We start from the raw sequence: 19,096 nt of genomic DNA on the forward strand, positions 1-19,096 counted from the left end.
GCTCTTAAACTCTACGTGGTGGCTTGCTTACCTGTTGCAATGTGAATGTGGTGCGATTACGTCGTTGCTTACGTCGCACGAATGTCTCATCATGTATGGAAGGATGATACGAGTAACTTGCATCTGTAGTTGTGTAGTTTAGACCGCAGAAGTGTTAAATATGAAAAGAGAGAAAAGTATAAAAATTCAAGAAAGTGGTCAAAATGCATTAAATAAAATAATACATATACATAAGTATGTACATGTTAGTGAGAGGATATGCGCTACTTATTCCACCTGTGGCATTCTTAAGCTGTTATAAGCTCACAAGTATTGTATAGTGAGGGGGAATTATATTATGTAATATAACTTAGTAAAGAGGCTATTTTTGAGTAGAAAATCTAATTCAAAATTTGAAGGGAGTTCCAAAAATATACTTAACTTGCTTTCGTGTAATAAAAAACTATTAAAAATATATATAATTTGAAGACCCTACGACATTTTGAAGTGCCCAGATGCCCAGTGCCAAATCTAGAAGCTTCGTAACATACTTAAATTTCCGACTTATGTTGTTGAAATTAAAGTTTCTATGTGTTTCAATAATAACAAAAATCATTTTTTCAATTTTGTCATAGCCCATAATTTTCCAAAAATTAATTTAATGAAGGAAATTCCGAGAGTATTTTCGAAAGCATTCGCTAAAGAATCTGAGTCAACTAATCAAACTCTCAAAGTCTTCTAATCTTCCTACAATATCTGTAAACATGTAAAAGGCACTGAAACGATCGTAAAAAACGTTGAAATCGAATCTTCAGCTGTAATAGCAGCAATATTTAATAAAATAAATACTGCACGAGCTCACAAATTTCCAGCCTTACAATTTAAGCTCCCCAAATGCTGTTTTTCAAAATTCGCCCTTTAATATTTTTTAATGTAATCTACATTTATATATGTATGTAAGTCTAGCAGAGAACGCAAATTCTTTAGAAAATCCAACCCTCTAAAGCCCCAACGCTTGCATTGCAAATATTTAGTGAGCAAAGTAAACTTACAAATTCCTTTATTCAACAAATTAAATATTAATTAGCATGTAAATGATATAGTATACTTTTTGGCGCTGGGAGCAGCGCTGATTTGCACAAATTAGAGAAAGGGAAAGAGATATATCAACCGCGCAAGCCCCAACCACTCCAGCATAGACCAGCCAGCAGACAAACTTACATAATTATATGTGCACACACATACATATACATTCCCAAATATAATTATTTAACCTTTTCTGCAGTAAGCGCGCGGAAGCTAAGGGAAAAGAGTAAAATGGCTGCCAAGATGGACAAAGTGGTATGAGCATAAACAGCTGTTGGCACTAAATAACATTACTACGCATTACACAGTTCCCCCGAGACTTAACTCGGCAAATGTTAAACGACTCACAAATAAATCTCGCTTATATATATATATGTATATATACAAATATATTTGCAAAGATAGTATATATATATACATATGTATGTACATATATATGAGTACTTGCATAGATAAATAAGGAAGCGTAAGCACGAACAAACACAGGTTAGTAGCCTAGTTGTGCGGAGCCAAAGAAAGGTGATGAAGCCGGAGCACTGGGAGAGCACAGCATGGCGGTATGGTGGCCTCGCAAATGTTTTCCGGCGCAATATTCTTAATCCGATTATCGTTCGTTGAAAATTAGTAATGGCGCCGACAACAACAACCACAACAGCAACAGCTTAGTGAAAAAGTGAACAAACCCGCCGCCAACAACCTTCAACTCGCAACGGACTGTTTGCCAACCTTTTCACTTGGCTTGCTTGGCATTTCACTTGGTGCGTTCTTATTTGAATGTGGCACATTCAGAAATTAAATTTTACAATTTGCTACCTAATTATTTATTTAAAACAAATTGAAAATTAATTTCGTCGAGTCGAGCGGCGACGGCACACAAAAAGTTCAAACAACACGAAAGCGTAGAAATTGCGGCCGGAAGCGTACTGGCAAAGGAAACGTCTCCACGACTTCAGCAGGCGACTCCACGCATTTTGTGTAGCTACAAATAACCTGTACTGCTCGGCTGACTGTAATTCCTAAGTGCCTTAAGGGTCAAGTGTGCGGTTTATTTTGACTGCGTGTTGCGTTACTTCGAAAAGGTTTGTCAGCTTTTCACTTTATGTTAATGCCAACAATATACAAGTAAAGCAAATGATATTCTGTATGACTGCCACTCATTCTGCTTTCAAGTCGATGCCCACAAAATGGCGTCGAAAAGAAAATTAAATTAGAAAATAATTTTGCCAACTTTTGCTACGGCCAATTCAGGAGTTATGCGGCTTTCGTTGTTGTTGTTTTATTCATGCCACACTCTTTACTTGTGTGGAACTGCTTTAAAATTCAATTTGTTGATAATGTTGAAGTTAGCTTTTGGCACCATTTTCTTGGTAAGGTAAAAATATGTTCTTCGTATTGTGTATACAAGTTTTTATTAAGTGAAAACAGGGGTGTGTGATGCCATCATTTCATGACAATATAATATATTGAATAAATTCAAAAACAGTCGCCTAAGCAAGTTTGAGAATATGAGGGATTTTCTTGGTGAATAACCGTGACTCACAAATAGGAGGTTTATAAGCATAACAACGACTTCGTTCATAAGCATCCTAAAATATTCCATAAGGATACCAGATGTTTAAAAGCTCATTTACTAACCCTAACTAGATCCACTTATTTTCTTATAATATAATAAAAATACTAATATTTATCCCAACATTCTTTAAATTTCAAACGTTCTTTAAGGTTCAAAATAATAATACACACCGAAAACTCACCTACGCGTTAATTATCAGGTTGTTAAAAACACACATATGTATGCATGTATGTACATATATCGTTTTATTTTAACACAAACAATCAATTGAAAACGAATAATATTTCACTCGCGATATAAATTTTACTTCACTCGCGCACGAATTTGGTCTAAGCAATTAAATAACATTTGTTTCCACCAAATGCTAATTGTTTGTGCTAAGGAAAAACACCGATTACAAAAGATGCTCACGCGACCCGAGCACGAACCGACACACAAATGCTTTTAATATAATATAACATATCCACTTACATATATTTCCATGTATATATTTGCAATAAATTACACTAAAAATTATTATATATTTGATTAAAAACTGCTTTTCATCAATTTAATTTGATTTCATGCCGCTTATAAGCAACAATAACAAAATGCAGTCTGCAATGTGCATGTGCGAACACGATAACGAACCAAACCACGCGGCGCCGTTGGAACAACACAATTTGCTTTTATGCACATTCTTATTATTGCAAATCAATAATTTGCATTGTACACATTGCACATTTCTTTATATTGATTGAATTATTTGAATATTGCTATATTTACTATGTAAACTTTCACCAGAAACACTTTTTCACAGTTTTTCACAACTTTTTGGCACTAAATTCTAAATTTATACTTTCGTGTTAACGAATTCATTGACTTCGGCGACTGCACATGTTGTTTACAATGTCAGCTTTACACTCACCTAAAGTAACATTTTCTCTGCTTATAACAGCACAGCGGAGATGTTACTCTACTGCAGTGGCAATTAACAGCAATAAATTCATGTAAAAGTTTTAGTGCTTAACATATTGCCTGTTAGTTTGGGCAATTGATGGATAACATTACATAGTCATGTGTAATGTGTTTTATTTGCTATTCGAGAGAATGTACTTTATTACTCAATGTAATAACAAGTCCGTTCTTTTCGAATGTAACTTTATTAATTAACACCGAGTGTCAATCCTTACATATGTTAGCACATACATATGTATATATGTATATAGGAGCTTAAAACTAATGAGTGTAAATTCTTATTGTTGTTGTTATTATTATTTAAGAAAGAAATATTATTAAGGAAAGATTGAAAGTTCGACTACCAAGCATGGAAATTATGAAATGAGACAAAGAGATATGAGAGGATAAGTAAGACAGGTAAAGAAAAAATGAATACTTGTACATACATATGTATGTATATGACTATATGGACAAGAATATCTTTGGAAATAAAGAAACAGGTGTTTTTTTGGATTTTTGTGCAAATTAAACAAATTTCTGATGAATAAAATCTAACTGAAAAGAAACTGATAAAAGTTGGCTTAAATAGAAAAATGTAAAATCATTTCTATTTCACATTTTTAGTGAAAAAAACAGTTACATACTTTGTGGAGGAACAACAAAGTAAAGCAATTACCATTCCCCATTAATATTTGAACATTTCTTGTTGGCCTTGAATGTCAATATTCTCAAAAAATAAGGAAGAAAAGTAAGTTTTCATAAACTGCAAAATGTTATCCGTAAATTTTAAATATAAATACATATTTAAATAATATTTTTTATGCATTGTCTTTTGATATGCAAATTTCTTGCACTAAATTGATTCACTTATAATCAATGCACAGCCCTGAGGTGCAAGATATTCACATATGTATGTATGTATATTGAAATATTACATATGTATATATTTGAATTAACTTGATACCCAAACAACGCAACAACCAACCAGGCCGCCATATTAATCAGGTAAAATGCAAATAAGTGCAACAATTGAGACACACCCTTATTACATTGCTATTTACATATCTACTTACATATAAATGTATGTACAACTGCCTAAAAGCAAAAAGCTCACTTGTTGTTGTTGTATATTTAACCTGCAGCACGAAGCGGCAATTAGCACAAATTAAGTTTTGAGTGCAAATCCCACAACGACTGTGTCAAATGCGTCGAAATAACAACAAAAAAAGTAAAGACAAAAACAAAGGCAGAAGTAGCAAGAAAATCAATGGCAAAGCAAAAGCAAAAGTAAATTAAGTACAAGAGTATGTATGCAAATATATTGATTACTTGGTGAATATTGACTCTGACATATACATATGTAAATCTTGCTATATGTACGTATGTGTATACATAACAGCATATCCTGCAAAATTCGCCCGAAATACCAAAGCACTCAGCACTAATCCACAACGCAAGCAGAGCCGTTGAAGGCAATCAAAGACAGGGTGGCACAGGTTGCTACACACAATCGTATGTAACACATTTATCCATGTATGTATGTATATTTAACGCCATGTAAAACCAATGAACCAACAACCATTGACACCCCCGACGCTATTCCTGAAAATCAAACAGCAAATTTTCGAATTCTAGCATGCCGACAAGCGCCCTACCAGCTCTACGCCTTCGCGCTACAAAAACAACACTCATTCCACCGCTTTGACGGTAAACTAACCGCACTTGTCAAGAGACAGGATTAACAAATCCTTATTGCAAATTGATTCAAATGTGTGCGCTACGATTTACGGCAGAAACAAACACGCGCACACATGCACAAACGTGCAGAGAGTGTGTTGGAGAGCGCATATAAACGCTCTCATACACAAGCATAGTGTTCCTAATAGTAAAAGCGCTGGCATTTACCCCTCACAGAAATTTGCTAACGAATTTTCCTGCCAACTTTCCGTTTGCGCTTGTGATTTTCTAGCGTCATACATACATATGTTTATATAGATATTTTTCTACATCTTTGTTTTCTTTATTTTGCTTGCTCATTGCCCACTCATCTGCGTGTTTAATTCAGACTCTAGCATAGTCATCAGTTGTGACTTCATCATCATCAACAACAATTTACTCATATTAAGCTGTTAAGGGGGTACGCGTTGACAGCCACGTAATCTCCCAAGCGCGCTGGGGAGTTTTAGGCGGTGAGACCGAGAGCAAAGGAGATTTTTTTTCGTTCTATCGACAGCAATATCGAATATTATCAAGAAGCGACGGCAAGAGCTACCAGTCAGCAGTCAGCAGAGCAATTTTACCATAACCAGAAGTGACAGTAGTTGCAACAACAACGACAACATATTGAATGTATATAAACCCTCTCTAAACCTGACCCTGACTGCAGCAGCCTGTATGGATATGTGTGTGTTCCTTCGTTGTCTGTCTTCTCGTGGCATTCACATCGTTTGCTCGTTAGTTGCACATAATGGAGATAATTCAATTTTCAGACAGTTGGTATAACGGCAAAAACCATCATTAAAGGATTTACTCCTCCTGGCACTGCAGCAGCATCAGCAACACCAGCAACAAACAACCTACAACTGCAACAACAACAACTGCTGTCTTGGTGGCAAGCACACTCTTCGGTGGCCTAATCAAGAGCAGCTTTGGCCCAGCGCTACAGCATCAAGACACCCTTGTGCGCAACACTTCGATCCAGCCAATATCGGTGGCTGCAAGTACCACATTCACGCGAACACAGCCATGGCACGGTGTCACCCCAGTTTGTTCGAATTTGATTTACCCTAGCTTATGGGGGACAACAGACTTTGCTTGTCGTTTATTTTGATCTTAGCTTTTTTGCGCTCATATTGACTTTTGAAGGGGAGAGTATGAGCATTTTGTGTGGCTTGTACGAGTGCGTATGAGTGCTTTGCTGGATATGCGCACATTTAACCGTTATGTTTGCAATACTATACGCTTAAGGTTTCTAAGTGTTTCACATGTTCAGTAAAATTGATTTTATGGCATGGAGAGCATTGATATGTTGGCATAAAGCTGTTGAGAATTCAATTTAGTAAGCATGAAAATGAACTTTTATTGGAAAATAATTCGAAAATAGCTGATAATTTTTCGAAATTTTACATAAAAGTTGAAAATACCAGATATACGTTGTAATTTTGAAATTTTTTCGGATTAATTGTTGTAATATACATCTTAGAATTACAATAACAACAACTTTGTGAGCATAAGCCCAAGTATAGACTGCAATTTATTGTCATAATCCATGAATAAAAATTTGTGGCCTACAATTAGGCGGATTTTAAAATTTTAGTTTTAAAAATATTAATATTAGTAAACCTGTATAAGAATTCATTCCAGTATTAGTTGTGATATTTTTTAGAAGACTCTATAGAGGCTCCATTTCTACTTTCGATACAATATCTGGCATCTACAGCACCAAATTTATTGACTAAAGGGACCTTGCCTTGGTAGCATTTGAGAATCTCCTGTCTAAAAAATGTCAAGAAAATTCTTAAGCTGTTCGAAACTGGAAGTAAGTAGACCGTGTAAAATATAGAGAAAAGTTACGGCTCATCATTTTCCATAGAAGTATAGAAGTTGGAAAACTGGTAAGCATAAGGACTATAGCACTAGATATTCAGAGCTTATAAGAAAAATTGTCTGCTGGCAGACCTTTTAACGCATTTTGGAATTCATGTGTATTCAAATAAGGCTAGTCTACTTCGAAGATATCAGAATCGGGCTATAGTGTGTCAACTTTTCAAAGATAAAGTTATGGAATGTTATCGTATAATGATTCTTTTATATCTTCACACTTCTTTAGAAATAACGACTGGATATAATGCCCAAGGTCCAGCCGGTTCACACGACATTCAGGTTAACGTAACCAGATTTTTTATCCGGTCAAGGACTGTCAACTTGGCATAATTCTGCAACTACAGCAACAACAACAACCAAGGTTCAATAAGAATGTTTCATAGTTTCCCGGTTTTGAATCCGAAGCTGGATATGGTCGAAAAAAGGGTTACAATCATTATGCATTTTTAGAAAAAGTTATGTTTCAAAATCTCTAGGAACTCGATATATATTTCAATAAAAAATATATGAAGCCAAACTCAATTACAAATTAGCTATGACACTGGAACAGCAACATCGCTAATAAACATGACTACATACTATATCATATATATACTTTCTCTACAACAACAAAACCCAACAACTTGTCAGCCACCCAGTGTCACATGCCTTCTACCGTTATCCCCAAAAGCATACCGTATCATTCACCATCACCACTTTTTGTCCTGCACTGACGTGGCAACACACGGCCGTTGTTATTGCTGTTGTAATTGTCACTGGCATTAAGGCCTTTGGGGAATATCAATGAGTCTGATATTATTTGATTTTTTCGTTTTTCATTTTAAACAAAATTTGCCTTATGCGCTGAATTTTAAGTGTGAAAAAAGTGCAGAGTGTAGAGATATGCATCTAAATACATGTATATATATGCATGTACATATGTATGTATATATGCGGCTTTGTATGCTCGACAAAATGGCATTTGGTTAACTTGAAAAGCTCACAGATTTGCACGAGGAGTTTTTCGAAAATTGAACTCAATTGAATTAGGCATGCAAATTGATACTTTTCCTTATAAAGTGGATTTTCAATGATTTCAACTTGATTTGTGATTTTATTTGTCCTTTTTTTGATTTTTCGTGTGGATTGTCGCACTGAGTGAGTGTGTTTGTATATGTGTTGGGTAATGCTGATCTTAATTCTAAGTGTGACGGAATGTCAACGCATTGCCGCTTGTTGGATGTAATTGACACGTCTGTTTGAGTGTTTGTCTTTGAGAGAGTAGTCTTCTAGAAAATCAGTTAACTGATTGTGATGACAGAGATTGAGGATAATGATTGTAGCAAAACTTGATGCTTGGAAATGATTCAAAATAAAAAAAAATATGGTTCAGACGTTATACTACAAAAGAGGGGACAAAATAAATCTTAACCTCAAAAAAAGTAAGCACTAATATTATTAATAAATTTGGGTTAATAGGCTGACTAATGCTATACTCAACTCGAGAGATTTATATATTAGACTTGAGGGTATGAAACCTGCTAATGAAATCACCCTACTGTAGATCCAGTAAACATGACATCGTCTCGAATCGTTCCCCAAATTTGAGGTTTCTTACCTTTTAAGATACTCTCTTTATAGAAACAACACTATTCTCTCAAAATTTCTGTTGTAGACCCCAACAAGTGGAATTGGACATTGGAAAAAATTTTCTACCTAAAATTAGTGTTAACTTAATATACAAACATGAGATAATATTTGATAACTAATTCTCTATTGCACAAGATTACAATATTTCTATAAAATGTAGAAATTTAGGAGACAACTTCGACAGACACTTTTGAATTATGGAATTAATGAAACCGGGCTCACTTTTCATAATTGAGTACTTTGCAAACTTAAGATACTATACATCGTAAATAATACGATTTTTCCCGACGACAATCGTTTGCTGACTGCCGTATCTGAAGTAAGCACTCCCACAAAGCTATTTAGGGAGGGATCGTTAGTGGAGGGGTTTACTGTCAGGAGTTCTTTATCAACTCCAGTTTCACAGTTCCTGACTATTAAAGTGTCTTCCAGGCCGAGGTTGCAGCCATTAAGATAGCATAGTAGATTTACTGATTCAAAGTGCAGCCTCCTTCAGAGAGAGACTATCCACTCGGATAGCAGAGCGGCGATACTAGCCTTGAACTCAATAACAGTGCGTTCAGGACTGGACAAAGAGTGCATAACCTCGCTATCAATAGCATCAAGTGTCTTTGTGATAAGACTGGTATGGGTGCCAGACCACAGCGAAATCGCAGGAATCCGTAAAGCTGATGAGGTAGCAAGAAAAAACACCCTAGAACCGCTATCGGTAGAATGGGAGCGAATCGGTGATCCCGTATCATGTTAAGTTCTACTATAGCTGAGCTTCGCGGAGGCTTGGCCAGCGCGGGGCCACCATCGGAATATGCGTTGAAATCGCCTTTTGGATCAAGATCGCTCGCATGAGAGCTAGTAATATCTTTGCCCTCAGTATGGGCCATTGCCCTATTGTAGTAAGACTGGGAATCCTATCAGAAGCCATCCGCAGCAGCTGTAGGGAAGAAGATGAGGTGGAAACAACACTTGGGAGCGCATACCCTCAGACATCCCACCAAGCTGGCGGGAATGGAAATTCAGCGCCTGTGAAAACTTGTATTTACTAAGCGTTTTGCTAGTTTGTAGTTCAAACATAGGAGTTTTTCTTTTTTATGGCCTCACAAAGGACTACCTATACTAGTCCACGTGCGATCTTTGATCAGCCATCTAACCTAACCTAAGATATTTATGGTGAAAAACTCTTACAAAAATGAAAAATTTGGCTTCCGCTTGTTGCATTGGCGAGAAAAATCGTAAATTTTCACGTGGAGGATCAGCTATTTTGTATCAGATTTACAGATTCTGAGGTTATGTCTTTTCAACGTCCTAAAAAAGCGTCATAACCAAAGTAATTTTTATATTGTCTGAGCTCTGCATATACATAGGTGAATAAGTTATGGTTTCTCAATTTCGTTGTGACTCGAAATCATGGGTAGTTAAGACCGCTCCTTAAGGCAATCCTGTGCTACCGCAAGATCCTTTTGAAGTAGAGCAGAATGCAGTAGATCTTCTGAACTACTTGCCCTTAGAAAAATTCATCTAAGTAAATATCAATAGAAAAGGGCTTTCTGGACATTGTCCAATAGCCAACTCATGCGGTAAAGCTACAACTCTTGACGGACGTAAAGAGTCAAAGTTATATGTAAGAGGGTGAGGTGAAAACTTACATGCACTTTCTGTTACGTTGTCCAGCCTGCAACACTGAGGTTGCGACATCTCTTCCGTCTTACATTCGCAAAGCCATGATACATAGCTGAAACTGACATTGACCGTTTAAAAAAATTTGTGATAGAATCTTAGCGCATTGTCGATTTGTATAGGCCTAATGATCTATTAAAAAGGAGTTTTACGTAACACGATGGACCGACGTTACATAAGTTGTCCAAGTGAGATCTCTGTTAGGATCAACCTCTTAACCTAACCTAACCTTTTCCAGAGTAAATGCTTGACTTTTGAACGCTATGGCAAGGACTAGCCGACAAAAAAAGCTTCGCGAACCACATAATGTCTTCGCTAAGGTTCGCACATAAAGGTTTTCTATGGTAAAGGTATGATATAAGTTGTACTACATCATCTCAGTCATCTCCTAAAGATATGCTTTTGAACACAAAGTAAGAAAATTTGGTACTGAAGCAGTTTTCGGCGATAAGCTCTAAATTTTCTTAGGAAAAAACGACCTTTTCTGGATTTAAGTATATAAATATTTGGATGTTATAAAAGTCAGCAATGGAAACAGAAATTTTCCGCTCACAAATCATCGGAATCGGTTGATTATAGTGGCCAAGCACTCGTAGATATATTATTACTACTGAGTAACCTTGCAATATCTCAAGTGATTGGCAATTGAACTTGTCTAGTTTTTGTTGTTAACACACAATATGGTCTTCATATTTGCCAACGCACTAAAACCATAGCTTGCATGTATGTGTAAGTGTGCATGTGTGAGCATTTTGCTTAGCTATTTAGATACTTAAGCGATAATAAGATTATTTGACGACTTACGAGCACATTACAGCGAAGATTTTAACAACTTGCCAGACAACATCCAAGCGCCGTGCCATACAATTACACTCATATACACATACATAAACATACAGGTGTATATGTGTGAGTAAGTAAGTGCGTCTGCATTACACTTATTTGCAGTTAATGCTGCTCGAAGGCAAAGGAAGCACGTAAAGGTAATTTAATATACATACCGCTTAGTAATTGCTCGCAAATATGCTTACATCCATGTGTCGGTGTGTGTATGCACATGCCATTACAACCACTTATGCAGTTATAAGCATGCTTACTTAAGTGCTAATATGCTGTACGCGCATCTAAACAGCATCGATATTTGATAGCGCTGGGTTATTAGGACTCAATATGAGCGTGAACAGATATACAGCTGTTGACAGCTAATTAGAAACGCTACATAGCTTGAAGTAAATGATGTTATTTTCCAATAAATCACTTATTTTTGCTGTTTTTTCACTCATTTTATTGAAACTTACGCTAAACTTAAACTCTAATAGTAAAAATTGTAATTAAAAATCTTTTTTTTTTTGTAAATTTTTCCAAAAATGTGTAGATTTGAGTTCGACAACTAATTAGAAACGAAAATTTTTTATCAGCAAAAAATACTGCTATGAAAAAAAATGCTTACTTTCAGTTAGTATTTTGTTACTTAACCCTTTCACTTTAATACTGCTTCACATCCACTGCAAATTGACGTTACAAGACTCTGACAGCGCGCCACTAGTGTTGCTTGCCATGCCGTTTTAATTTCATTAAAAAGGACATGCATATTTGTGATATTTTTGGTACCTATAGCTTTTATGATATGAACCCCGATTTGTTCTCTTCAGGTCACTCCCAAACATTCATGGAATTTTCAACGAAAAACTTTTGTGTCAGCTTTCCCATATGCTTTAGATTGTTATTTTGTTAGAATTTCCATATAACAGGCAAATTTCTCCTTAGTCCATGGCAGAATGACATTTTTTAGAATTGTCGACGTATTTCTCCTTTTTTAAGATTACATCAATCGTTTGGAGCGGAACTACACCATTCCAGGAAAAGCATTCCCACACCATGACTGATCTTTCACCATGCTTCACTACGCGTGAAACAATGCGAGGATCAAATTCTTGATAGATCTGCGATTACTTTGGGTTACATCGCTCCAAACAACATACTGCCATTGATTTGTTATTCAAGATCAATAAGAGTTGGAAAAGTCTACGCGTTGTTTACTTTGCATTTTAGTCAGAAGTGGTTTTCTGCGTGCTGCACGTGCTACCGTGAAGTCCAAATTCGACCAAATGCAGGGAAATTGTTTTCTTGGATATTTGGACATTATATTCGTCTTCAGTTTCATGTAGAATGTCAGCATTATTTTAATTCTTTAAACAGCTGTTTCTAATTAGCTGTCGCACTTAATTCACCCTCTATATCGTAACGCATTTACTATTTGGGAAAAAATTAACGCAACTTCAACTGTGCAACTACAAAACTGAGCGAATTTAGTAGTACATAGAATAACACAAGCAATGCTTGGCTTTTAGGAATATCACTTACGGTATACCAAAACTTTTAATCATTATACTCATCAGCACCTTACAAAAAGGGAGTGATTCTAATTAGCTGTCAATAGCTGTATGTATGTATGTATTAGGGTTGGTCAAATTTTTTTCTTAGATGAAATCAATTTGAAATGACGAATGTTAGCTCTTAATATTGAAAATTAAATTTAAAAAAAATTCGCCCCACCCTAATAGACATACATATAATATATAAAAATATATAATATCTATATAAATAGTTACATATATCTAAACATAGTCATGCCAATAGTCACACACACATATGTATGGGTATTAGGGTGGTTCAAAAAAAATTAAATTTTTTCTTAGATGAAATAAAATTATTATCCAAAATGACGAAAAAACCCTTTCAAAGTGTGAGCTTTTAATGTTGATAATTGGATAATAAAAAAGTGAAAAAATGTCGGTCCACCCTAATACATACATATGTATGTACATATATATAAAATCTACACAAATAGATACTTATATCCAAACATAGTTTGCCAATAGTCACACACACATACGTATGTATGAATGTATGTTTGTGTTTAGGTATGCATTGACTTCCACCATATTTGCGCTTGCATCTCTTGCTCCAGGGCAAGCAACTATCTATTTACTCCAGCAAATATATGTACTTGTATGTGTGTGTGTGTGTTTGGCGCTTCCCTTTAGTTAAGTAAATATTCACTTCGCTCAAAGGTGTACTAATGTGATTTCGTATTCCAAGCAGGTCTGGTGGATTAAATTGCAAGCAGGTGTCTGCTTGTCACGTTAACTGTGTATTTCATGGTGAAGTTGTCAAGGAGCTCTAGCGTATGGCTAAATAATTAAGTTAACTAAAAGCTAAGTAATAAGTGTCAAAATAAATATAACATTTAGTAATGGCTATCAACTTTTATGCCTAGAAATGAATATGTGTTTGAGGTGTGATTGATTTTGAATTCGCAATAAATATTTCACTTTGAAGTTTCTCAGATATTTTAACACTCATCGACTTTCAGGGTTGCTATTGAAATACATTACCACTTGCCACTTATAATGGATTTCTCAAGTCATTTACCGTTATTACATATAAAATTCCTTTCATCATAAGCAATTCTACCAATTTTAGATTCAATTACATCAAAATGGCGTAAAATCGTCGAATTTTGAGGTGACTCAGCAAGAAAACAGACAAATTTTAGTTCTCTGTGGTTCTTAATTTTAAGGTTCTTAGGGCTTTTTATTCGTACTGACCGAAATATCAATTCGAAATAGCTGAAAAATTCGATTGCTTCGCGTTATTCTGATAATTTCTTTAAAAGTGAAATATCATTAATTAAAACTAAAAATCGTGTGAACCAAATACCCATTCAATGACCAACAATTGACCTGTTACTTTTCGCACTTATTTCTCGACTCATAACTCAGCAGTGGATGTAGATAGTAATTCATGCATCAAAATTGTTGTTAACTTACTCTGATTCTTAGTGCACAGGATAAGCAGCAGTAAGCCGCTAATGATCTACGAGCTCTGAGAAAAGCCCAGCTACATACAATCTAATCAATTATGTCTTGGTCAGTTGGTTGAAAAAGGAGGCGTTTAAGAACCAGACGGAGAGATCCGCAGAATATATCGCGTAACATCCGGCTGAAGTCTGGGCATTCGCATAGATAATGTTCAAGCATCTCCTCATCCTCCGCGCTTACTCTGCATTTCGCCGAATCCATTTTTCTGAAATTGGGATCTTAACGGTAGGTGCTCTGTGCTGACCTCTACAATATTTGACTAGAAGTAGCAGCCTTCTGATCTGTCCACCATCAACACTGCCCCAAGGAAACTTATGGTATGCGCTGTTTTGCTAGTGTTCCAGACCTCAGCTGTTCTTCTCGATATAAAATTCTATTTTATATGTTCTTTTTAAAGATATAATCTAACGAAATTTCACATTATGGTGGGTGTCCCTATTAATAGGTATCTAGAGAGCGCTACCAGATATTACTGTTATATGGGTTACAAGGGTTACATCGATTTTAATTTTCACCGAAATATTAATTTTTTTGTAAAAATGTCTGCCAAAAAATCGATTTTCAGTTTTTATCCTTCGTCCAAGTTCTAAGTTAAGGTTTTAACTAAAACACGTGTTTTTCACTTAAGATGCTTTTGTAAGGAGTTATTCTGTCAACGCAGGCGCATCTATTTTCAGAGAGGTCTTCGGAAATAACGTCTCAATGGCCGAGTTTAAGATATTTTTTTCCAAAAATTTTAGAATTTTCTTGTTAATAGTGTATGTTTGTAACAATAAAAATTTAATTTTTTTATAAGAGAAAAAAATGTTGAAAAAGTTATGTTTTTTATCCGAGGAAACCCATGCAACCCCTTGTGGTCAGCTGTACAGTCACATGAAACGCGTTTTTCCCAAAACTATATTTTTTAAGTCGGTTACCAAGATTTCTCAAGAACTACTCAACCGACTTATATGAAATTTACACAGGTCTTCAGATATAATTTACAAAGACTTTTGTCAATTACAACTACTAAAAAACCGATAAATTTTTACCAATGTCTAATCAAAACAAGTATTTTTTTCTTTTTACTACTGTAAGGATCTCTGCTGTCAACGCGAAAGCAACTTTTCTCTGAGGTCTTTTCTCAGAAAATTTCACAAAATCTTTGTAAAATCATTTTACTCGAAACCCATAAAAGCTCTTAAAGCTTTTATGACTTTCTTAAGGGCGAATAAACAAAAGTAACGGAAACACTTATGTACATATATGTGATTGTTCATTGCTTCCTTATGCCTACTGGAGTTTCGGTAGTCCTGACTTGTGTTAAATGAAATGTTGCCTACATCTAGGCGCAGTCATACAAATAAAAGTTCAAAAACTGAGAACTGTCTAAAACCCCAAAATATACGTATTTTATGTATAAAAACATTTTTTATTGATTATTATTAAAATTTTTTCACTTCAGTAAACAACTACTCTCATAGGAAGTAGTAGCCGTACTGGTACGAAACTAGTGCCATGTTAAATTTCAAACTAAAATAGCAAAGGAAGTACTTGTGTACCATACATACATATGTATGTATGTTCATACAACATGTGCATTAATATTTGAAGAGTCTATGTAAATTTTGATATCCACTTAACAACTAACAGATTTGTCTATTTATTTTATATCAGCATTGATATGCTTTTGACGGTGTCGGCTTTTATGAATATTTGCCGAAAATTACGAATTCACCAGCAATCACAGTCGCAACACCGCAATTTCCTGCGCAAATAGCAAAACTAACGGCGGCATGGCACTAAAACGCACACATATGTACATATAAACACATGCAGAAATATATTTATGTACACATATACATAGTTATGTACATATATGAATGTATATGCCACATACATATGTATTAAGTGCACTTTCATTTGGCGGCATCATTAGCGCCTCAAAATGGAATCAACACTCGCGCTATTTGCCAGCGTGTCGGCGGCGCCTTTTACGGTTATATGCGCATGAGAGTGCTGCGCGCCGAAATTCCGCAACCAATCGAAATGCACACACGCACACACACACTCGAATATGCAAATTTATCAATGCAAATTCAATAATCGCAGATGCAATAATCACGGTGCCGTTATGCGCGCCAAGCCAGCAATGCGGCAATTCGCTCGGCTTCAGCGCAGGAGCAACGCTATATGGCGTACCGTTATGTGCTCAGGCTCAGGTGTTGTGCAGTGAATAATCGATGGCTTGGATTGTTTTCATTTTTTTTGTGCTTCTTCTTCCGCTTTTGTTTTGGAAATCATAGCGCTTGATGCTTGATGTGCCGCCTGTTGATTGATTGATTGACTGATTGATTGATTGTGAGTGTTGCATTTGAATGGAAATATTTTCGTAACCAAAAATTACTTTGCTCTGATTTTAGACGTTCAATGAAGCCGCCTTTGGCTTTGAAGAAAAGCCGCCTACAACGCTTAGAGGCGACGGGGGCGACGGGGGCGACGGCAGCAACACTTTGGCGCGTGCGACAAAGGCGACAATGTAATTACAATTACATGCATTGATTGTCGTTAAGGCACACACACAGACACATGTGCATACCTATGCTTACATATTGCTGCTCCACTCGCCACCAATTTACATACTTATGCACATTCCGATATAATTAGCACCCCACAAGCGTCTACATGGTTTTCTATTTTTTGGCTTCTCTTCATTCTCGCGCAATCAGCGTTATCTCGATAATTGCTTCAATGAGAAAAATTGATTTTTCGTTCGCTGCTGCTCTTTGGCATGACACACCTTTGTGGCGCTTCGGTTTGTCCTTCAGCTGTAATTGCAATGCTTTTGCGAGTCGCAACACTCAACGCTCTACGCAAATCGAATAAATCGTTGTCAATTCGATTTCAGCGCTTATTGACTGATGGAGTGCAAGAACTTATATGTATACATATATGAGTGATGGCAAGCAATGGCATTTGGCCTTGGCGAAATCGGAACTTTTTCATTACTAAAAGAATGCAGTGACAATATACAATGTTTATACATATGTACTCCTATATACATATGTTATGAGAGAACGAACACATTTCTTTTTAAAGGACAGCAATAGCGGGAGAGAGAGTTCGGATAGAGAGGTAAACCCCAACTTAATAAATTGATATGCACATACATACATATACATATGTAGGTTAACAGCGCTAAATTCTTTTCGAATTCATACTGCAGATACTTATATCGAAACAATAGTTTTCTACAGAAATGTATGCAGATTACTTTTCAAACTGACAATTTAAGAGAGAAATACATACATGCACCTCCTTTTTTACCATCGAATGTTACCTTCTAGAATATAGCAATTTTATGTATAAGCTGCAAAAAAAATTTTTAATTTCATTATTTTGTTATATTTTGAAGAATATTTTTACCGATTCACAATTGCTAAATCCCGAAAAATTTCGGGATCCCGAAATCAATATTTCAAAATGCTGAAACGCATATAATTTTTTTATAAAAAATAATATTCTGCAAGAAAGTATTTCATGATTAATCCTTAACCTTTAACTGGGGACGTGACAAATTTATAACACTATGAGGGACGCATAGTCTCACAGGCTACTACTTTCAAAGTAATTTTTTGTTGTAAAAATCAATTTAAATATTTTAAAACTCTGTTTCTTTCTAACCATTGGTAAGTAATAAAATATCGAACTAGTTTTAAACAGCGGTTTTATTATGAAATATTAAAAAAAAATTACAATGAACACTTAATGGTACTTTTTTGAAGTGGTCAATTCTGACAATTTGCAAAACGCGCGACGCCTGTGAGGCTACATGTCACCAGTTAAAGGTTAAACTTACAAATTATTGGATAAATGCTTGCACCTCCTTTTTTACCACCGTGTAACATCTTTTAGGATATGGTAATATTATTACAAAATATTATTATTACAAAAAAAATTTACAATTATTTTTTGATATTTCGGAAAAAGTTTTATAAACTTGCATTTGCGGATCCAAAATCCCGAAAATTTTCGGGATCGCGAAATAAATATTTTAAAATCCCGAAATGCATATAATTCTTATTATCAATAATTTCTTTTAAATAAACAAAAATGTTGGAAAATATTTTAGCATCTATCACATCATAAGTCCCGAAAAATTTCGAGATCCCGAAATCAATTTTGCCAAATCCCGAAATGCATATATGTACATATGTACATATGTAATTCTTATTATCAATAATATGAATAATTTGTTTTAAATAAACAAAAATGTTCAAGAATATTTAGCAACTTTCACTGCTTAAGTCCCGAAAAATTTCGGGATCCTGAAATCAATTTTGCAAAATTCCAAAATTCATTCAACTTTTTTTTAATAAGAATATTAATTTGTTTTAATAAAAAGTGGCATTTTTGTGGTACATAATCCCGAAAATTCATTTTAGAAAACCCTCAAATTTTGGTATTCGCTCGAGGTAGGCTTATTTTACTCTCCCTTAACTATATAGAGGGTTAAAGTATTGCGGAATGATTAAGAAACCTCGGATCTTACACACAAATACCCACATATCCACGGTTTGCCTGAATCAGGGTCTCTTGTTTGTGAAACCATTAAAGAGTCTGAATGGCAAAAATTTCATTTATATCAACCTTAAAAAGCTTTGGAGGCAAGGCTCTGTATTTTGAATTGCTTATCTCTATTTTGAAATATTGGCAGACTTGGAAGGAAATATCTGTTAGGGCTAAGAGG

The 19,096-nt window shown here is 35.3% G+C and overlaps 1 protein-coding gene across 4 annotated transcripts in view; it reads right to left on the reverse strand.

Moving 5' to 3' along the window:
• Positions 1-19,096, reverse strand: part of LOC120769791 (homeotic protein ocelliless) — a 150,577-nt gene that overhangs the window by 84,487 nt on the left and 46,994 nt on the right. For 2 of the 4 annotated variants that reach the window (XR_005704887.1, XM_040096976.1), the window contains exon 3: positions 32-123. Coding sequence is in view for 1 of the 4 variants with exons in the window: in XM_040096976.1 (XP_039952910.1) it covers positions 32-123 (92 nt within the window). In the remaining 3 variants the exon portion in view is untranslated. Of the gene's footprint in view, positions 1-31; positions 124-2,808; positions 3,122-19,096 lie in introns of those variants that run through there. The other 2 variants (XM_040096977.1, XM_040096979.1) reach the window with 2 other exon arrangements.

This window comes from Bactrocera tryoni, chromosome 2, assembly GCF_016617805.1.
Source record: "Bactrocera tryoni isolate S06 chromosome 2, CSIRO_BtryS06_freeze2, whole genome shotgun sequence".
Classification (NCBI taxonomy): Eukaryota; Metazoa; Arthropoda; class Insecta; order Diptera; family Tephritidae; genus Bactrocera; species Bactrocera tryoni.